Source organism: Aphelocoma coerulescens, unplaced genomic scaffold (assembly GCF_041296385.1).
Source record: "Aphelocoma coerulescens isolate FSJ_1873_10779 unplaced genomic scaffold, UR_Acoe_1.0 HiC_scaffold_75, whole genome shotgun sequence".
Taxonomy (NCBI): Eukaryota; Metazoa; Chordata; class Aves; order Passeriformes; family Corvidae; genus Aphelocoma; species Aphelocoma coerulescens.
In genome coordinates, this window is record NW_027184061.1 from 246,118 (window position 1) to 267,067 (window position 20,950).

At 57.8% G+C, this 20,950-nt stretch overlaps 1 protein-coding gene across 1 annotated transcript in view; it reads left to right on the forward strand.

The window, feature by feature from the left end:
* Nucleotides 1–6,115, forward strand: part of LOC138102421 (uncharacterized) — a 30,002-nt gene extending 23,887 nt beyond the window's left edge. The window contains exons 11-15 of the mRNA XM_069000132.1: nt 1,167–1,236; nt 1,613–1,753; nt 4,618–4,764; nt 5,658–5,720; nt 6,056–6,115. Coding sequence (XP_068856233.1) covers nt 1,167–1,236; nt 1,613–1,753; nt 4,618–4,764; nt 5,658–5,720; nt 6,056–6,115 — 481 coding nt within the window. The remainder of the gene's footprint in view (nt 1–1,166; nt 1,237–1,612; nt 1,754–4,617; nt 4,765–5,657; nt 5,721–6,055) is intronic.
* The last annotated feature ends 14,835 nt before the right edge of the window (nt 6,116–20,950 follow it).

Consider the following 20,950-nt stretch of genomic DNA (forward strand, 5'->3'; position numbering starts at 1 on the left):
GTGCATGCAAACGTGATCTGCACGCTGAGACGTGTCCTGCACGCTGGAAGCCAAGCCGAATTTCCTTAGAGGTATGCTTTTTCTAAAATCTCGTGTTTATTCTCTCTTTGCCCCCTCCAGCCCTTGTCCCCCTCCCGGAGGTTTGTGGGGCGCTGCTGTCCCTCAGCCCTTCCTGCCCCGGCACCCGCGGCCGCTCCGGTGCCCTCAGGCCCCAGCTCGAAGCGAAACCACAAAACCCTCTGGAAAGGAAGCCGGTCTGGGGGAAAACCCTGCAGGGGGGATTGAATGCCACGGACAGCGATTGCTGAGAGTTGGAGATTCCAAACGCTCCAAGGGGCCCGAGGGAACAGCGCTGCGGCCTCGGGGCCTCCCTGGGGCACCGCAGGGACCCCTGAGCAGAGCGACTCTTCCCGCCCCCCAAAATCCGCAGCTTTGGGTCAGCTGAGGAAAAGAGCTGGAAAAAGGGTCTGGAAAGGGGCTGGAGCCCGAGGGGACCCCTCAGCCATGGCCTGGAGCAGCCGCAGGAAAATGCCCCGGAAACCAAGGAAATCGATGGAAGTAATGAGGAATTTTGGAACTCTTCCTGCTGCTGTTTCCAGAAGGTCCCGGCCGGGTCCTGCCGGGAGGAGCCGGGGGCAGGGAGGGGCCTCAGGGCTTAACTGGGGAGAAAAGTTGAATTGGGGCAAGGAAACTTTAATGGTGGGGAGAAAATGTGAACGGAGGGGATTTGAATGGGAGGGGATGATTTGAACTGGGCAGAGAAAATGAAGTGGGGGAGGAGCCCCCCAGCCCTCGGCTGTGCCCCGAAGGTGCTGCCAGCGGTTCCCATGCTCCCACCCCAGGAATGCCACGGGATAAAAACTCCACTCAAGCTTTTATGTTCCCAGTCATTCCCAATAAGATCCCAGTTGCCCATGGTCCCAGTTGTTCCCAGTCATGCCCAGCATGGTTCCTTTCACTCTCAGTCCCTCCCAGTAGGAGTCAGGTACGGCTCCAGTCACTTCCAGTATGAACCCAGCAACTCCCAGTCAGTCCGTCTATGATGCCTTTTGCCCCATCATGGTTCCAGTTGCTCTAAGCATGATCCCAGTATGAGTCCAGTCACCCCCAGGATGATTCCAGGTAACTTCCCCGTATGAGTCTGGTTTGATCCCTGTCACCCCCAGTACTATCCCAGTCACTCCCAGATACTCCCAGAACTATGCCAGTAACTGCAACATGACCCTGTCACTCCCAGTATGATCCCAGCATGACCCCAGTATGGGTCTGCTGCTCCCAGCATGATCCCAGTTGCCCCCTACATCTTTCTAATTGCACCCTTTCACCACCACTGTGGTTCCAGTCACTCCCAGTACAATCCCAGTCATTCCCAGTATGATGCAAATCACTCCCAGTATATCCCAGCAGCACCCATTGGACCTCAGCATGTTCCCAGTAGCCCTCAGTGTGGTCCCAATATATCCCAGTATAATCCCTGGTGCTCCAAATGTGGCCTTGCCCAGTCCTGATCCTGGTCCCAGTGTATCCTGGTGTCCCATTCTGTCCTGGTCCATCCCATTCATTCCCAGTTCATCCCATTCTGTCCCAGTCCATTCCGGTCCCTTCCTGGCAGCCGCTGCCATTTCCTGGATCCTTCTGCCCTCCACCCCCCAAAGCTGCCCCCCCGCCCCCCAAGATGCTGGCGGGGATCGGGGGCTTCGTGTTGGGCTTTGTCTTCCTGGCGCTGGGGCTCGGCTTCTACCTGCGCAAGCAGGTGACAGGAGGGGCCCGGGGGTCGTGTCCCCCCTCCCCCGGAGCTCTGAGCTCCCCCCGGGGCCCCCCAGCCCGGTGTCACCCCCTTTGCTCTGCCCACAGAGCTCCTGAGCCGCCGGCGGCCGAAGCCCCTCCCCGTGGCCTCGGGCTCGGCCGGGACCCCTCGCCCCATGCCAGCGATGATTTTGGGGGGTCGTGTGTCCCCCCAGCCCCGCTGTCACTCTGCCCCTGCCTGGCTGCTCCCAGTGTTCCCAGGAAGGCTTCCCAGTTCGCCCCGGTCCCGTTTATTGGGGAACAGTGGGAAGGGACTTTGGGGGATCCCGCGGGGGGACCAAGAGTGGAGGAGGCAGAACAGACCCCAGGATGGATCGGGAATGGGGACCCCCGTGTGTCACCCCTGTGTCACCCCCCCCCCCGGGGGGCCCTTGGGAGGCACCTGAACACCAAATCGGCACCAGCGAACCCCAAAGGTGCAGAGACCCCCCCCTAAGTCGCCCCACAGCCCCCAACGACCAACCAAAATTCCCCGCGAGTATCAGATAATCAGAGCAGGCGTTGAACAACCTTCAGCCAATCAGAGCGCGCGGCGCTGGTGACTCACCAGTTGCCAGGCAGACCCGCAGCGCTCAGCGCTCCCCACCCGGACCCCGCCTGCGCCCCCCCCTCGCCCCCAGCGCCCCCCGCCAGGGGAATTTGAGGAGGGGGCGCGTGGGGGGCGCCCAGGCCGGGCCCAGAGCCCAGCGCTGCCCCAGCCCGACCTGTCCCGGCTCCGTCTCGGCTCCTCCCGCGGGATGCGGCCGCGCTGGGAAAACGGGGGGCCAAGGGTGGGCGCTGGGCCCGGGGGGAGCAGGAAAAGGGATGGGGGAGGAGGAGAAGAAGAAGGAGGCACCTTTTAATGATATTTTATTGAGTCTCATTTTTTAGAGACCAGGATCAATACTCCCCGGCCGTCAGGGCGAGTCCCTCAGGGCTGCGGGGCCCTGCTGCCGGCTCACCCCGTGCCAGCCCAGCTCCAGCGCTCAGCGGGGCTTTGGCTTCCCGTGCCCTTTCCCGTGTCCCCAGCCCAGCGTCACCAACCCCGTCTCCCCAGGTCGTGCCCCACCCCTGCCCCCCTCCCCCTTTGTTGAGACACGGAGGATGAGAATTTCCCCACCATCCACCCCAAAGGTTCCCCTGAGGCCATTTCCTCACGTGCTTTCCCTTGGCAGCAGAGCCCCACCCCTCCTGGCTGCCCCCTCCTGTCAGGGACTTGGAGAGAGCCAGGTCCCCCCTGAGCCTCCTTTCCTCCAGGCTCAGCGCCCTCAGATCCCTCAGCTGCCCCTCAGAAGTCCTCCAGAGCCTTCCCCAGCTCCAATCCCATCTCTGGACGTGCTCCAACCCCTCCATGTCTTTCTTGAAGTTTGAAGCCCAATCGCTGCCCTGTCGCTGCAGGTGCCAAAACCGCAGGGAGACTCCTTGGAAATGGGGGTAGAGAGGAGCCCTTCAAAGGGAAACGTGTGCAAAACTGCTGCCAATGGCCGAGCGGGTTTGGTGTGGCTGCGGGAGCAAGAGATGCTCCGGGACTCCGCCTCGGCCCCGGAGCGGAGCGGCCCGTGCTGCCCCGGGGCGCGCGGGGCTCGGCCGTGGGGCGCGCGGGGGGAACGGACACACGGGCACCGGACACACGGACACGCGGACAAACGCTCCCAGCGCTTCAGCGGCAGCAGCGGCAGCAGCGGCAGCAGCGGCAGCAGCGCAAAAGCAGCGAGTCTAAGAACCCTCTGCGTCCCTTCTCCTGCTCCTCCTCTCCCTCTCCCAGTGTCTCGCACCCTCTCCCGCTCTCCCTTTGGTTCCCCAACCCCCCCTCCCGCGGCCTCCCTCTGCCCAGGCCCGGCCGGGCCATGCCCCCGGCCCGCCCCCGGCCCCGGGCGGGGCTGCCCCCTCCCCGCCCCCGGGCGTCCCGCCGCGGTCCCGCCTCCGCCCGGCTCTCGCCGTCCTGGCTGTGGCGCTGCTGGGCGGGCATCAGTGCCTGGCTCCTGGGCACCATCGCCAGCCCCTGGCTCCGGCTGGCCCGACCCCGAGCCCGGCCCCGGCCTCGGCTCCTCCCGGGGCCCGCCGGGGACACAGGCGGCGCGGCCGCTCCCGCCGCCTCCGCAGCGTCTTCCCCGCTCCGAGCTCCGCCGCTCTTGAGCGCGGCCGCCGGCCCCGAGCCGCCGGTGGCCCCTCCAAAAGAGCCCCCATGTGCGGATGGCCGGCCCGGGGCGGTTGAGCGGCGCTCGGGGGCCGTTCCTGGCCCCGGGCCGAGCGCTGACGGCCGCGTCTCGCGGGCACGGAAGGCGCAGCAGGGCCTGAAGGAGCGCTACCGGCTGGGTTCGCTGCTGGGGCGCGGCGGCTTCGGCAGCGTCTTCGCGGCCACGCGGCTCTCGGACGGCGCCCCGGTGAGTGGCGGGGCCGGCGGCGGGCGCAGGAGGCGTGGGGCAAAGGAGGAGGAGAAGGAGCATGGGGCTGGGCACGGCGGGCGGCGAGCTCAGCCCGCTGCTCCCCTTGCCTTGCAGGTGGCCATCAAACGGGTGCCGCGGAACCGCATCGGCCATTGGGGCGAGCTGGTGAGTGAGCGAGGGGCAGCGGGAGAAGCCGGGGCGCGGCGGGCGGGGATGAGCCGAGGCCCGGCAGGGTGGAAGCCGCCAGAACGCCTCGAGGGAGAGCGGCCGTGGGGCCAGCGGAGCGCGCAGAGCGTTCCCGGCTGGCTGAGGGCTTCCCGAGCCCCGGCACGGCATCAGCCCCGCTGACGGCACCGTGCTCCTCCCGCAGCCCGACGGCACCCGAGCACCACTGGAGATCGTGCTGCTGGACAAGGTGTCCGCTGGCTTCCCTGGCATCGTCCAGCTCCACGAGTGGCTGGAGCTCCCCAGCAACGTGGTGATGGTGCTGGAGCGCCCGGAGCGGTGTCAGGACCTCCTTCGCTTCATTCGGGCACGGGGCTTCCTGTGCGAGGAGGTGGCGCGGCACCTGTTCCGCCAGGTGCTGGAGGCCGTGCGGCACTGCACCAGCTGCGGGGTCCTGCACCGGGACATCAAACCGGAGAACATCCTGGTTGACCTGGCCACCGGGCAGGCCAAACTCATCGACTTTGGCTGTGGCACCTACCTGCAAGCCGCAGCCTACACCAGCTTTGCAGGTGAGCCCATGCAGGGGGAGGCTCCTGGTAGCGGCATCTCACAGCCCAACATCTCACAGCCCAACATCTCATGGCCCAACATCCCACAGCCCAACATTTCACGGCCCAACATCTCACAGCCCAAGCCGGCTGTGGCAGGGGGGATTCTCCCTTTTGCTGCCAGTCATGGCAGCCGGAGTCTTCAGCTGAGCCGCTTTTGAGCGGCGCTGGCTGAGGGGCCATCTTCCAGCCCTGCTGGCAGCCTTCGCCAGCCACTCTGCCCAGGAGTGGCGCTGGGGCTGGGGCAGCCAGCGCCACAGAAACACCCGTGGGTGGGGGGAACAGAGAGGGGGGGCCAGAACCTGTGCCCCAGCCCGTTTGGTGTGCAGGCGAGACAGGGCTCGGACTGCTCTGCTGCCCGTGGTTGCCTTGGCTTAAGAATGGTTTCTGGGGCAGTGCAGGCAGGGAGGATGAAAGCGTGGTTTTTCCCCAGCACCAAGTGGGTTTTTCCTTTGCATGGAATGCTCGGGCCTTGCCAGGGCTTCCGCTGCCCTCTTGCAACACCAGCGGCTTCTTTTCCAACCCCCAGTTTGTACACAAGTCCCAGGTGCTGGCCAGAGGGCAGCGGGTCACGCCGCGTGCCGCTGCTGCGGCCCCCCCATGCCCAGGGATGCTGGGGCGAGGCTCTGGGAGCAGGCAGCGTCCCCCTGAAGAACTCCATCTCTATTCCATAGGAACACCATCCTACAGCCCTCCGGAATGGACCCAGTTCGGCTGGTACTACGGCGAGGCAGCGACCGTCTGGTCCCTGGGCATCGTGCTGCACCAGATGGTCTGCGGGGAGCACCCTTTCAGGAGGGGCTGGAACAGCACCTGGGGCCGGCTCTCGCTCCCACGACGGCTCTCTCCAGGTGGATCCTCATCTCTGCAGCACGGGAGGAATAGCAGTGCTGGGAGACAGCAGGGGGCTCAGGAGCATCCTGCACTGGCAGCTGCTGAGGAGGTGGCAATGTCCTGCTCCCCTGCTCTCCTGCAAAAGAAAGAATTGATGGCAAAGTTTAGGCACAGCCCTGAGTACACACAGTACAGCCTGGCCATGGCAAGAGTGTGGCAAAGTGGACAGGAGCCTTCTGCAACTGACTGGTGCTTTCTGCTTTCACTCCACAGAGTGCCAGAATCTCATCCGACGGTGTTTATCCGTGCTCTCCTCGGAAAGGCCCTCATTAGAAGACCTATCCTGTGATCCCTGGATGCAGGATATTCGCGTGCCGTAGGAGAAGGGAGAGAGCCACACGCATGCTTTGACCCAGGGAGCCGGTAAGTTCCAGCTGCACACGCGCCTTGGCAAGAAGCAGCAAAGAAAGGCAGAGATTTTGTCCTGCCTGAATCGCTGCGCAGGGCTCCTCAGCTGGGCACGCGCAGCCCTGCTGCTGGAGCTGAGCTGCTCTTCCCAGCACTGGTGGCCCCCACGCCAGCTGCTTTTGCTTGTCCTTCTTCAGCGACAGCCGGGGCCCTGGGCAGAGCACTGACAGCCTGCTCCAGCCCCAGGGAAGAAGGAGCCCCTGGAGAAGCTGTGCCAGGTGCGGCTGCTGCTGCTGGAGACATGGAGGGTGGCATCAAGGATGACAAGCTCTTCCTCCACCTGGCAAGCTGAAGATGATGGACTTCAATTGTGGCACCTTCTCCAAAGCCAGGCTCCACAGCGAATTTGCAGATGAGTCCACACGCAGGGGGATGCTCCCAGATTTGTGCATTGCACAGCCTGGCCGGGAAGCAAAGGTTCCCCCCTTTGCTGGGGCGGATGCAACCAATTCTTCAGTCGGCTGCCAAGCTGCTTTTTGGCAGGGCTGGGGGGATGGGCTGGGCTGGTTTTGAACTGGGAGTCTGCTCCTGGCCCTGCCAACAGTCCCCAGCACCCACCGTGGCCCGCGCTGGGGCTGGGGCTGGGGCAGCCAGCCCGACACAAACAAAGCCCCATGGTGGGAGCAGAGGTTGGACACCAGAAGCTGTGCATGGGCTGCTTTGCTCTGCAGGCAAGGAAGGGCTTGGGCTGCTCCACTGCCCTTGTTGGCTTTGGGCTCAGCATGACTTTTGGGGGCAGTGCAGGGGGAAGGCAGAAAGCGTGGGCTGCCCTGGCCCGGGGGTGGGTTTTTCCCTCGCATGGTGGGCTTGGGCCTTCCACAAGGCCCCAGCAGAGGGAAGATTTCTTACCTTTTTCCTTGTTTTCCCTTTTTGTCTGTAATCTCTTTTCATTGATTTATGGTTTGTTTTTCCAAAGGAAGCGTTCTAGGTGCTGTCTGGTCCGGATGGCAAAGTGCTTGGGAGCAGCTGTGGCGTGGGTGGGACGTGCCCTTGGAGAAGGGCTGAGGACACCGTTTGGGAGCAGCTTTTCTTCTGGCAGCCGGAGGCGTGAGGTGGGTGCCCGTCCTCTTGGCACGGCTGGGATAAGGGCTTTTGGGAGACGGCAGCGAGCGCAGCAGCATCCCGCTCTGGGCAGCTGCTGAGGAGGTGGCTGTGCCACGGCCGGCTGCAGGCTGGGCACGTGTCCTGCCCTCCTGCTCTCCTGCCAGAGGCAGCAATGCTGGGCAGCTTTGGGCAGCGCTCTGAGCACGGCCAGCACGGCCTGGGCACCGCGGGCGGCTGGGACAAGGGGGACGGGAGCCTTCAGCTGACGGGCGCTTTCTGCTTTCTCTCCTTGCAGCCGGGCTCTGTGGATGCTGAGGCTGCTCTGGGCTCCGCCAGGGCTCTGCTGCGGCTCAGCCCCGGGGCCACGAGAAGCCAAAGAAGAAACGCCGTGACCTGCAGCAGAGACGTGCTTGAGCAGCTCGGCAGTGCAGCTCAAGTTTGCAGAGCGTGCACCTCCGGGGGAAAATATGACACCCCCCCAATAACAAACTTGTTCAGTAACTTCTGAAATGAAATCAGTCTGGGATGACCCCCAATGCCATTTTTCAGCTTGCTCAAGCTGAAGCTCAGCCTTTCTCTCAACAGTTCTCTCCCCCACCTGCCTTTTGCTCCACAAGTGCTCCCTCTTTCCCCCAGTGAGTTCCCAGCTCACCGCAGTCCCCATTGCACTGTAGCCTTCCTTGATGCCCCTGGCCACGAGTGAGCCCCAGGTTTAGGGACTCATGTTGTCACTGGCTGAAGAACAGCAATGTCTCAGAGGTCGGGTGAGATTTGGGGGTCATTCAGAGCTGCTCTCCAGGCCTCAGCTCTGCTCACTGCTGGGTTCCCACTCCCTATTCCTAATTCTTCACAGAGCAGGATGAGCTCTGTGAATGCCCTTGACCCTCGCCACTCTTCCCGGCCCAGCCACCCAGCCCAGTTAGGCTTAAGCTGGAGCTTCTCTGTCTCCTCTGGCACCCCAGTGCAGTCCCCTCTGCGGGGAGCAGCAGCCCCAGAGCGCAGCACACAGCAGTGCAGGCCACACCTGGAGCAGCTCCCTGCAGCCATGGCCTGGCTCTTTGTGGCAACCAAATGCTCCCTGTGTGCAGCTGTCCCTGGAGGATGGCCCCAGGGCAGAGCCCAGCCGGGCTCCCACTGCATCCCCTGGAGCCTGGGCCAGACAGCGCTGGCAGAGCTGAGGTTCATGGTGAGCACCCAGAGCTGTGGCTCGCAGTCGGTGTTTGCAAGCGTTGTGATCTCATCTCCTGCAACCTGTGGGGAAAACGAGCTGTGCAGCCAGGCCAGCGCTGCCCCTCTGGGCAGGGGCGAGGCTGAAGGCCTTTCCTCTTGCCAAGGAGGTGGCATTAAGCCTTAGCGGGGCCTGGCAGCTGTGGAGCCGGATCTCGCCCGCTGTCCGGGACTCGCTGCCCACCAACCGCCCCCACCCGCCGGCTCCATTCTGCAGGGACAGAAGGCTCTGGCTGTGCGAGGGTTTCCATCACGTCTGTGTACCCGTGGCTGTGGAACGCACATGGAGAGGGAAAGTGTCAGCCACGGTGCTGGCACACTCCTTCCTTTCCATACAGGACACGTCCCTGCGCACCCCGTGTGTGGATCTATTCAAAGGAGAGGCGTGGATAGAGATTTCCCACAGAGCTCTGACTCTGGCGGAACTCACCTTGTCAGCCAGCAGCCAGGGCATTTGTTTCCCAGCTCTGGGTCAGTCGGTGCCCCAGAGCTGAAGGGAGCAGCATTTAGAAGCATTTTCCAGATTTCCAGGCAGGCAGTGGAGCTGACAAGCATCCGTGCAACTCGCTGTGTTCATTGGGAGGGGCTGCTGCTTCTTTGGGAATACAGCACACCGGAGACACGAGACTTGGAAAATCCCAGCTCTCTGTGGATTTGTGCAGGAGGGGGAGCAGCAGAAACACTTTGTGTCTGCTTGTGGGGACACAAGGTCCAAGGAGCGGGGCTGGCAGAGGGTGACCTGGGCCGCTGGCAGCTCAAGTCCCGTGTGTTGCATCTGCCTGAGGGAAAGTTCATGGGCCTTCCAGGGCTGTGCTTTGCATTGGTAGCTGGACGGGTGCTGGTAACAGAGCGGTGTTCTGGCTACTGCCCAGCAGCGCTGTCCCTCTGCCATTCCTTCCCCCATCAGAGGGGATGGGAGCGGGCAGGATCCTGGCAGGGGACACAGCCAGGCCAGCGGACCCAAATCAGCCAAGGGGATGTTCCAACCATATGACCCAGATCAGATGTATAAAGCAAAGGGAGAGAGGAGGAAGGACACCTTTTCCCCCAGAAGCTGAAGTTTCCCTGAGTGTTCCAGTTCCAAACTCTTAACCCTTTTTGGAGGCATAACGTTCTCACCCCATAGTCTTCCAGTCATCCTCGAGTTGTAGAATTTTAGAGCAGTCAAATTAATCAAGTTCACATTTTCTAGATTTTGCTGTGTCATTTCCTTGATATCCATGCGAGAGGGGACACAGTGATGGATGGGTTTGCATGGGAGCTGCAGAGCCCGGAATGGAGAGCCTGAGTGTCCCAGCAGGATTTGCAGGAGTGTGGAGGGCAGCTGGAAAGAAGATGGTGGGCAATATTCTCCTGCCTCCATCTTCCAAGGAAACTTTGATTCAGTCCCTGTCTGCATTCTGCCATGGGGCCTCCAGAGGCCCAGGGAGGTGTCTGGGTGGCCCCAGAAGGCGCTTGCAGGACCCTGGGGCAGCAGGGAAGGGGCAGGAGCATCCCTGTGGTGCTGGGAGAGACACCCAGAGGGGGCCACCCCTGGGGCCCAGGCAAGAGCTGCATTCAGGCAGCCAAATTCATGCAGGGTCTGCCCGGGCGCTGCCAAGGACCAGTCCAGTGAGCTCCTGTCCTCTTTCACCGCTTTGTATTTTCTTTGTATTTCTTTGTATTTATTTCTTTGTATTTATCCTTATTATTATCTTTGTATTTGTTGACCCTCAAAATGCCATTCGAAATCATTTTCCCTCAAAATAAATACTGACTTAATTTGGTGTGCTGCTTTGGACAAATTTGCAGGAAAATATCCTCTGACAGAAGGCAGGTTACAACCAGCCCTCTCCCACCAGGTCTGCCAAAAAATATTTTCCTCTGAGGAAAGTGAAAGAGAAAAAGAACCTATTTATTTAACAAACACACAGGAAAAGGATAATAATGCTGAATACTAAAACCTCTCGCTGTGGAGAGAAACCTGGGAAGATTTCAGAGTCCTTCTGTAGGTGTGCTCTCTCTCCTCCTCCTTGGAGCTGGGTTGGTGTCCTCCAGGGCCTCGGTGGAAAATTTTCCCGGTGTGTTCTGATGTTGAAACAGTCCAGAAGAGAAGAAGGGAAAAAGCCCAAGTCCCAGGAAAACAAACTTCAACTCTCCGTCTCCCTCTGGAGAAAAGGAGCCAAAAGCGCGCTGGAAAGCAAGCAGGGCGCTCCCTCCGCTCTTCTCGCTGCCGCAGCAGAACACAGAGGAGTGTGTGTCTGTGTCCTTGAACAACCGCTTTGAAAAGTTCGCTCGGTGTTTTCTCTCTCCCCCGTCGGGCTCAGTTTAAAGGCACAGAAAGGCACAGGATTGATTTCTGGGCAGAGAGCAGCGATAGGGGATACACATCATAAAGTCACCCCCAGACAGGAATGTACGTAGTTGGAGAGCTCTACAGTCCCGTGTCTTTAGTTCCAAGGGTATGGAAGTGTCAATGGGTCCTTTGGTAATCGCACAGTTCTGGATCGGTTCCTGCCGGGTGGAGCCATTTTTATACAGAAGTCAGTGTATTCACACAGCACAGATTGTTGTGTTTTCCTGTGTATCAATTTCTGTGTAAACCTGCATCCCGTTGTACAGTTTTATCGATGTATGAATTTCTGTGTAAAGCTGCGTGGCCTTGTAGAGTTTGGTTCAGGCTCTGTGGGTGTTGAGAGAGTGCGATGGATGTTTGGCTTTCTCTCCAGACGTGTATCTGTACAGGTACCACCGTGTGACCCATCAGACATTTAACTGTGTGAACCAAAAGGGATCTTTGTATCTTTCCATATGGTGAGCAGAGATGGAACAATCTGCAGGAAGCTCGTAACAGAATGTTGGGGTTTTGGGAGTTCTCCTGGGGTTTTTTTCTGTTAAAGGAATTTTCCCCATACATGTTGCCACGGGGACAAACTACTGGGTGCTTAAGAAAAACAACAGTCCTGGCCATAGATGGAGGGGTGCATCTGTCTACTCTTTTTTTCACCTGGCTGTGTGGGCAGTCAGTCCCTGGCGTTTTGGATGACGGAGAGAGAGGCTGCTTCTTCGGCTGCTTTCCTTCTACCAGAGAGAACCAGGTTTCCCAAGCCTGCCTTCCCTGCCCCACTGGGAGCCAGGCTGCAGCCGCCCTGCCCCTGCCATTGCTTCAAGCTTTTGCTGCTCTGTAGGCCCGCTCTCCCTGCCTGCCGAGACCTCCGGGGGTTCCCACTGCAGCTCCAGAATTTTGATACATCTTGTCTGCCACGCGGGATTTGTGCTCATCCCTGCTGTTCCAGCCTGCCTTTCCAGCCTGCTGTTCCCAAGGGTCCAGCCGGACACCGGGATCGGCTGTCCAGGGGGTTTTTGAAATCTTTGTTCCATCCCTTCCCCGGGATCCCAGGCCGCCAGTGCCGCGTGCTCCCCGAGCTCGCTCCGGAGCGCCCCCTGCAGCCCAGGGGGAACCATCGCACCTGCCCTGCTCACCGGGAGCCGCCAGCGCCCCTGCCGGCTGCGAGCGGAACTGCACCCGAGGGGAAAGGGCCTGGCAGCCGAGAAGGCTGGGACTGGGTTTGTGATTGTTTGCTGTTACTGTCATAGTTGATGTTGTTTTGTTGGACTGGTTATATATATAAATATATATATAGTAAAGAACTGTTATTCCTATTTCCCACATCTTTGCCTAAAGGCCCTTGATTTCAAAATTATAATAACTGGGAGGAAAAAGGGGTTTTATCTGCCACTTCAAGGGAGGCTTCTGCCTTCCTTAGCAGACCGTCTTTCAAAACCAAGACATAGGCAAAACAGCGAAACATGCGTGTGGACATTTTTTACAAGCATTTGCAGCATTGGGTGTTCCTCAGGAAATTAAAACAGACAATGGTCCAGCTTAGAGAGGACGAACCCTAGACACATTTTTGAAGAATTGGGGTGTTCATCACATATTTGGCATTCCTAATTCTTCTACAGGCCAAGCCATCATTGAGAGAACACACCATACCTTAAAATCTCTTTTGGATAAACAGAAAAGGGGGGAAGCAGAGGCTACGCCTCAGATGTGATTGAATAAAGCTTTGTATGTTTTAAACTTCCTGAATAGCTCCTTTTCAGAACCTACTCCAGCAATTATCAGGCATTTTTCAAATAGTACTCAGGCAAAATTGAGAGAAAATCCTTTAGTTTTGATCAAAGATTTAGAGACGGGAAAGATCGACGGCCCATTTCAACTAATAACTTGGGGCAAGGGATATGCTTGTGTCTCAACAGGTGCAGGACCGAAGTGGATTCCAGCAAAAAACGTGAAACCTCATCAAGTCCAGAAACAAGCAGGAATCGACTCCGGGAACAAGGAGGCGAGCGCGTAGACGTGAATCAGTGTCAACGCTACTGTCGATGCCACAGACATCAATTGTTTTTTTTGTGCAAGAACTGTGGACTGAATATTATGCAAAAAGTGGGGAAGTTAATGGTGTAAATTTTGTATGTAAGAGTGTGTTAGAAGTTCTGTTACAGATCAGAGATTCCTATGTGGGATAAAGCTGTTGAGAATGAAGCTCAATCAGGTATTACACTTGTGCCTTATCATCTCACTGTTTGCCTTAAGCAATACAGCTTTCCCAGTAATGCAACCAAAAGAAAATGTCTGGGAGACTTTGGCCAACGCATCAGGCCTAGATACCATCTGTCTAACTCATTCAAGACCAAAGAAGCCATTTTCAACATGTTTAGTCTGTCTACCAGCAGACAAATGGCCACCTTCCAAACATGCTAATCTAAAACTTTCACAATTCGGTTCAAATCCAGTGGAGAATTGGGATGTTTGGACCAAATCCCTTCCGGAGGCTCCTTACGAAACTCAGGAACTGGAAATTCTTGGTTCAATAAAAATGGAGTTTTGTGTAGTATTCAGTTCTCCAGGGTTGAAGCAAAATAAAACCAAGATAACAGATGTCACTCCAAATTACGAAATGTATAGAAATGCAACATCTTGGTGCAATTCAACAATAAAGATGAGCATATCGTTCAACCAGGATCCATTGCAATTGCCGCGAGGGATGTTTCTCATTTGTGGAGACAGAATTTGGCCTCAAATGTCAAGGGCGGTCCATGCAGCTTTGGAAAGCTTTCTTTGCTAACACCTAACGCAAAAATGATAAAAGAACAGAAGAGAAAGGAGAAAAGATTTGTTGAGCAATATAAATCTGATTGTAATGATAAATTTGTAGCTTGGAATTTTGGACAAAGGTTTTCTGCAGCTCTCCTTTTACCTGGTGCTGCTGCAGGAGCAGCCTTGAGACAATTGGATCACTTGGGCTGTTGGCTAAGTAAGAACTCTCGTGCTGTCTCTCTCGCACTGAGCGATGTGTTAACTGATGTTCAGAGCGTGAGACAAGCGACTCTGCAAAACAGAGCAGCAATTGATTATCTTCTATTAGTGCATGGACATGGATGTGAAGAATTTGAAGGTATGTGTTGTATGAATTTGTCAGATCATTCGAAATCCATCCATGAAAGTATACGGCAATTAGAGGATGGAATAGCTAAACTTGGAGAAGAAAATGGATCATTGTTGAACGATTTGTTCAATTGGTTTGACCTTACACCTTTATGGAGAAAAATTTTGAAGGCAGGTTTGTATGTTTTAACTATTGTTGTAATTCTTTTAGTATTTGTACCTTGTATACTCCACTGTGCTAGACAAGCCACGGACAAAGCTGTCAAGGAAGTGTTTTTGGTTCAAACAGGAGGGGGAGATGTAGGAACCCAGAGTGCCGAGAATATTTCTCTGCCTGTTTTTAAGGGTTTTTACCCCCCTGGACAACACTGGTATAGCTTTAAACCTCGGAAAAAATTACCAACAGTCAGACAACAACTAGGAAATACAGTGGTGTGAATTAGGTTATAGAATACTATGTAAGATTGTCACAGGGTGAAAAATTTAGAGGTTTTGGGCTTCTCTTTATAGTATATAGATAAGAGTAAGAAATATCAAAATGGAGGATTGTTGCTGTTCTCTAAACCTTCTTATCCTTCTTCTACGACTCCATATTCTGCAGTAAAAGTAGTTTGGAATGACTGGATGGAAAATTCCGCAGTTCCTAGTCGTGTTATTGAATAATTGGTAAGAAAGTAAAAATAATGTATGTTTTTAGTAACTATTGGTTAAAATGTCTTTAAAAGGCTGTGTAAATCTTGATAATGGCTCTCTCTCGCTCTCACTCCTACTTTTCCTCCTTCCATGCTGTACCTGGGTCATGCTAGAGGCTCAGTTCCTCTGATAAGACTTAATAAACAACTATCTAGAAGCATTGAAACTACAGAAGACGTCTCGCTTTATCTTCTAAACTCCTTGCAAGGACTTTCAGCAAATTCTCTCCCATCAGGAGAGATTCGATTTATGGCACGGTAAAGTGTCAGAGAGAGAAGAGGGAGAGGGAGAGGGAGAGGGAGAGGGAGAGGGAGAGGGAGAGGGAGAGGGAGATTCGGAATAAGGGATTGGGGTTACAGCGCCCAGTCCTGCTCCCTTGGGGGTGAGGCCCCACAGCCGCAGGACAAAATGGATCTGTGGGTCCCGGAGCTTTCCCCGCTTTGGGCTGAACCCAGCGGGTTCCAGGCAGACTTTGGCTGCAGGGCCCGGGAGTTCAGCCCAGCCCAGCACAGGGGTCCCACAGGGCGTGGGTGTGGAGGGTCCTCGGGGGAGGGGGGGGAGTCCAGGAGGATCCAGGGGGGTCCCAGGAGGGGATCCAGGTGAATTCCCTGCTTCCAGTGAGGGATCTGTATTTTAAGAGAGGTGGTTGATGGTGCTGTAAAGGAACAAACTGCAGAAGAGGTCACAGAGAAGTCATTTAAGCAGGGACTACCCATGGTTAATTCCTAAAACCAAAATAAGTCAGTATTTATTTAGAGGGAAAATGATTTCTAATGGCATTTTGAGGGTCATCAGGATCAATACACAGAAGTAAATACAGAGAAATACAAAGAAAATACAAAGAGGTGAGACAGGAGTGGAGCTCGCTGGACTGATCCTGGGCAGAGCCTGGGCAGACCCTGCATGAATTTGGCTGCCTGAATGCAGCTCTTGCCTGGGCCCCAGGGGTGGCTCCCTCTGGGTGACTCTCCCAGCACCACAGGGATGCTCCTGACTCTTCCCTGCTGCCACAGGGTCCTTCTGGGGCCACCCAGACACTCCCCTGGGCCTCTGGGGGCCCCGTGGCACGGTGCAGGCAGGGACCAAATCAAAGCTTCCTTGGAAGATGGAGGCAGGAGAATATTGCCCATGATCTTCTTTCCAGCTGCCCTCCACACTCCTGCAAATCCTGCTGGGACACTCAGGCTCTCCATTCCGGGGCTCTGCAGCTCCCATGCAAACCCATCCATCACTGTGTCCCCTCTCACATGGATATCAAGGAAATGACACAGCAATAGCTAGAAAATGTGAACTTGATTAACTTGACTGATGGGGGGTGACTGGAAGATTACGGGGTGAGAATCTTATGCCTCCAAAAAAGGCCAACAGTTTGGAACTGGAACAGTCATGGAAACTTCAGCTTCTGGGGGAAAAGGTGGCTGGGAGCTCTGCGGCTGAGGATGGGGGGCTGCACTGACCCCTAAGCTGGGGGATGTTGCAGTGCCCGGGCTGGGCACTGGTCACGCATCCCCCGCGACGCCCTGCAAGCTGAGCGCCGAGCTGGAGCTGGAGAGTCAGCGCTGAGGGGAGCCTCGGGGTCTCCTCCTCCTGCAGCTGCCCCCTTTTGCTGGTGTCTTGGCTCTGGGCCTCTGCAGAGAGCGGTGGCGCCGGCACAGCCGCATCCGGGCGCGGTTGTGCCTCAGCAGCCGCAGCAGCTCCTTGGGGCAGCCACGTCCCCGGCAGCGCGTCCTGCACAGCCCCAGGGGCTCTGGCGCTTCTCTTGCACGGCCCGGCCCAGGGAGCCCGATGGAAGGGGCAGAGGGGCCGAGCGGGGCTGAGCCCTCTGGCGCTGCCCTTGGCCTCTCCGCGAGAGACTTGGGCCTGGCTGGGCTGCCCCGGGCAGAGGCTGCAGCAAGAAGAGCTCCGGCCGCCTCTGCCTGGTGTCCCTGGGGCTCAGGCTGGGCCCGATTCCTGCCCAGGGGCTCAGCCCCCTCTGCCGAGGGGCCGTGGCCGAAGGGCTGCCCGGGAGGCCCAGCACCCTCAGGTCCAACCCGGCTTTGCTCTGCCACGGCGGCTCTCAGGCCTCGCCCAACACCGGCTTGGCCCAAGGCTTTGGTGGCTGCCGGCCCCAGCACTGTCCCACCTGCCTGACCCCCCTCCCTCACCTCTCCCCAGCGTCTCCAGAACCATCCCAGGACAAGGCCCATGATCAGCAGCTCCAGGGCCGAGCATGTCCAAGAAATCAGCACCACGTCCACCAAGGGGGTCATCCCAGGGCCCGCGGAGTCCTGCGGCTCCAGCTCCTCGTGAAGCAGAGCCGAGGTGCCCATGTCCCCCTCAGGATGGCTGGAAGGGTCGAGGGGATGGGCCAGCATCAGCAGCACACAGAACTGCAGCAGCCAGGAGAAGCCCTGGCTGGCCATGGTGCTCTGTGGGATGAGCCACCATCTCCACGCTGGCTCTGGCCGTGGCTCCGTGCCGAGTGCTGCCCGGGCTCTGGGCACGGCGACGGGCTGGGGACAGCTGACAGCCACCACACTGTCCCCAGAGCCTGTGATGTCACAGAATCACCGAATGCATTGGCTTGGAAGAGCCCTGGGAGATCATCGAGTCCAACCTGTGCCCCATTGCCACCACGGCAACCAGGAGAGCCCTGAGTGCCACACCCAGGCTTTCCTTAAGCACCTCCCCAATGGTGGCTCCACCCCCACCTGGCCAGCCCATTCCAATATCTAATGCCCCTTTCTGGGCAAAAGTTCTTCCTAATGCCCAACCCAAATGTCCCTTGGTGCAGCACAAAGCCCCTGTTGGCATCTGCTCTCTCTCTTGTCCTTGCCCAGCTCTGACAAGGCTGGCGCTGCCTTGTTGGTCCCTTGCCTGAGGGCGGGAGAAGAGGCTGTGCCAGGGAGTGCTGCTCCACTGAGGCCATTCCAAGGGGCTGCTTTCCTTCTGCTTTGCAGATTTGCATTGAAGAGGTTCAGCAAAGAAGGACTTACTGGGACAGACAATTTGTACAAGAATAAAGGTCAGTAAAGAGGCCAGGAAAAAGACAAAGAATGGAAAAGAGAATGTGGATACAAAAATGCTGCTAGCAAGAATTTTCTTGCTATTTTCTAAATCCGTGAGAGACTTTTCTCTCTCACAGAAGATAGCAGCAGAGTTCTATAAACAATGAAACACGTGCAACCTTGAGAAGCCTTGTTTATAGTACAGTAGAAAAATATTTTGACAGTGGATGTTTTAGGATTTTAGCCAATCACACCAAGGGGTGGCTGATCCTTTATCCAGTTAGACTATGAAGAAAAAAGGCTATAAAAGAGTTTGTAAAATAATTAAATCAATCAATCTTGCTGCATATTTATGCCTGCTGGCTCTTCTCTCCTCCTCCCTACGGGTGCAGGACACGGTAATATTTTACGGCATTTAATAAGAGAAGAGGATTCATAAGTGTCTGAAGTACAGGGTTCTGGAAGAGCTTTTCAGTCAGCAGCACCTCGAGTTTTAAGACGGAGTTGGAGCAGTGCCTGAAGCTCTTCCCACACTCGGGGCACTCGCAGGGATTCCCTCACTGGTGCCTCTGCTGGTGTTTCCTCAAGGACGAGCTCCAGGAGAAGCTCTTCCCACACTCGGGGCACTCTAAGGCCTCTCCCTGGTGTGGATGCGCTGGTGGCTGGTGAGTTGGGAGCCCCCCTTGAAGCTCTTCCCACAGTCTGTGCAGCGGAAGGGCCTCTCCCCTGTGTGTGTTTGCTGATGTACAATGAGATAGGAGATCCACTGAAACATCTTCCCACACTCAGGACACTCAAAGGGCCCTCCCCTGGCGTGCATCTCCTGGTGGCAGGTCAGGCTGGAGCTCTGGCAGAAGCTCTTCCCACACTGCAAGCACTTGTAGGGCCGTTCCCCAGTGTGGATCCTATAGTGGCGGATCAGGCTGAAGCTGTGGCTGAAGCTCTTCCCACATTCCAAGCACTTGTAGGGCCATCCCCCTGTGTGTATCTGGTGGTGGATGAAGAGGCGGGAAGTGTGGCTGAAGCTCTTCCCACATTCCAAGCACTTATAGGGCTTCTCCCCAGTGTGAAGCTGCTCATGGACCACCAGGTTGGACCTCTGGATGAAGCAGAGGGGGGGCCTCTTCTCCTCAGAGCACCCTGGGCTGGCTTTGGAGCCCCTCCTTGTGGGGGATTCCTTTGGCTTTTCCTCCCCATGTGATTCCTGTGCCGTTGAGCCACTCAAAGCATCCTCTTCCATGAAGTTCTGCCACGGGGATTTGTCCTCCCTGGTCTCCATCTGCAGCTCAGTGGCTGGGGGAGCAAGGACAAGGAGAAGAAGGGACAAGAAGAGGAAGGAACAAGGAAAGAGGAAGGAAAGAACAAGGAGAGGAAGAAGGGTAGAGAAGGAAGAAGGAGAGGAAGGGACAAGAAGAAAAAAGGGAGAATGAAGATGAAGGAACAAGGAAAAGGAAGGAACAAGAAGAAAAAGAAACAAGAAGGAACAAGTAGAAAGAGGGGAAGGAAGGAAGCAAGCAAGCAAGGAAAAGGAACAAGGAGAAGAAAGACAAGGAGAGGATGGGATTTGCCTCTGTGCCACAGGGAAGGGGAAGGAGATCCCCCCAGTCCGTCCCCGGCAGGACGGCGTCGGCAGCGGGGTTGTCCTGCAGCCGGGGGCGATGCTGGGCTGGGAGATGGAGCAGGAGAGAAGGGAAAGGGGCACTGACTTCCTCCTCACCTGCCTGGGGCTCCCGGGGCATCGTCCTCTTCTTCACAGCCTCCTCCTCCTCCTCCATTCAGCCAAGGTTTGGGAATGAGAAGTCCTGTTTTGGAGGGGAAAACAAGGGGTGAGTGCATTGGCTTGGGGGTTCCTCCTGCCCAAGTCCATCTCTAGGAGTCACCACATATCTTGTGTCCATGAAAAACTCTGAAACATCAAGACTCAGAGGAAAATATCCCTCACTGAGGTTCCCCCTCTCTGGTCTCTCCACTATGGGGTTCTGGGGGTCCCCCTTGTCCTGGATGCTGCGGGCCCTGCATATATTGAAGGTCCCTCCTCTGCAGGGTCTCTGCCCGCTCCAGACTTCCAGGGAATCCCAGGGGTGCCTCCTCTTTGGTCTGCCTATTTTGGGGTTCTGGGAGTCCCCCTTCTCTGGGCTGCTGAGGGTCCCACGGGTCCCCCTCTCAGGGGCTGCACTAAGGGATGCCGAGGGTTTTGGGGTCCCAGGGGTCCCTCCTCCCCTGGCTCTCTGCTTCGGGGTGCCGGGGGTCCCCCCTCTCTGGGGTCCCCACTTTGGGGTCCCAGGGGTTCCCCCTCTCCAGGCTCATCCCTTCTCGGGGCTGCCCCTTCTCCAAGCTCACCCCACTCCCGGCTGCCGGGGTCCCCCCTCTCCAGGCCCCCATTTCAGGGTCCGGGACTCCCGGGGCTCCCCGCTTTTCTCTCTCCCCCCTCTCAAGACTCCTCCCCTCCCCCCCAGCGCCGGTACCGGGCGATCGCCACGTGGCTCCCGGGACCCCGCACCCGCCACCCACCGCCGGGGCCCTGCCGGCAGCCGCCACCGCGAATTCCCCAAAAAACACCTCCCGGGGACCCCGCAGTATCCACCCAAAGGGCATTTCGGGGCAGCTTTGGAGTCCTGCAAGATCCAAACCTCGCTCCACCCGCCGCGTCCCGAAGAAAAGGATCAGGGAGCCCCAAAGTACTTCGGCTGAGCTCCAAATATCCCTCCCCCCTTCAAAAGAAACCCTCCCAGGACCGCCCACGATATCCGGAGCGAGGTCCCCCTTCCCGGTCACCTGCGGGATGCGGGGGCAGCGATGCTCCCGGCGGGAAGGGGCTGCAGATCCAGAGAGCGCTGGACGCACGCGGCGCCTCCTCTCGCTGCTCCCCTTCCTGCTCCCGCTCCTCCTCTGCCCCTCCTCTTCCTCCCGCTCCTCCTTCTCCTCCGTCCCCCCGGCTGCTGGCGAGGAGCTCTCGGGTGAGCGGGGCGGGGACGGGACACGGTGGGAAAGGGGTGGGTCACCCCCAAACCGAGCTGGGGGGAGCTGGGGTTCGGGGGACGGTGGGAAAGGGGTGGGAGAGGGCGGATGAGGGGAGGTGGGACAGCGGGAAGGGGGTTCCCAGTGAGGGTCTCCCAGTTAAGCCCAGGACCCCCAAATCCCGTCCCTGTCCTCCCAGCCCCTCCCGGCGCTGTGGGGGCCGGGCCGCGCCCCAGTGCCGGCTCCCGGGAGCCCGAGCGAGCCGCCTGCCCGGCATCGAAGCTCTGGGCGCGGAGCTGAGCGGGCGCCGTGCAGGGAGCGTCTCTGCGCTGCGGGCTCTGTGCCTGAGCGCTGCCCCGC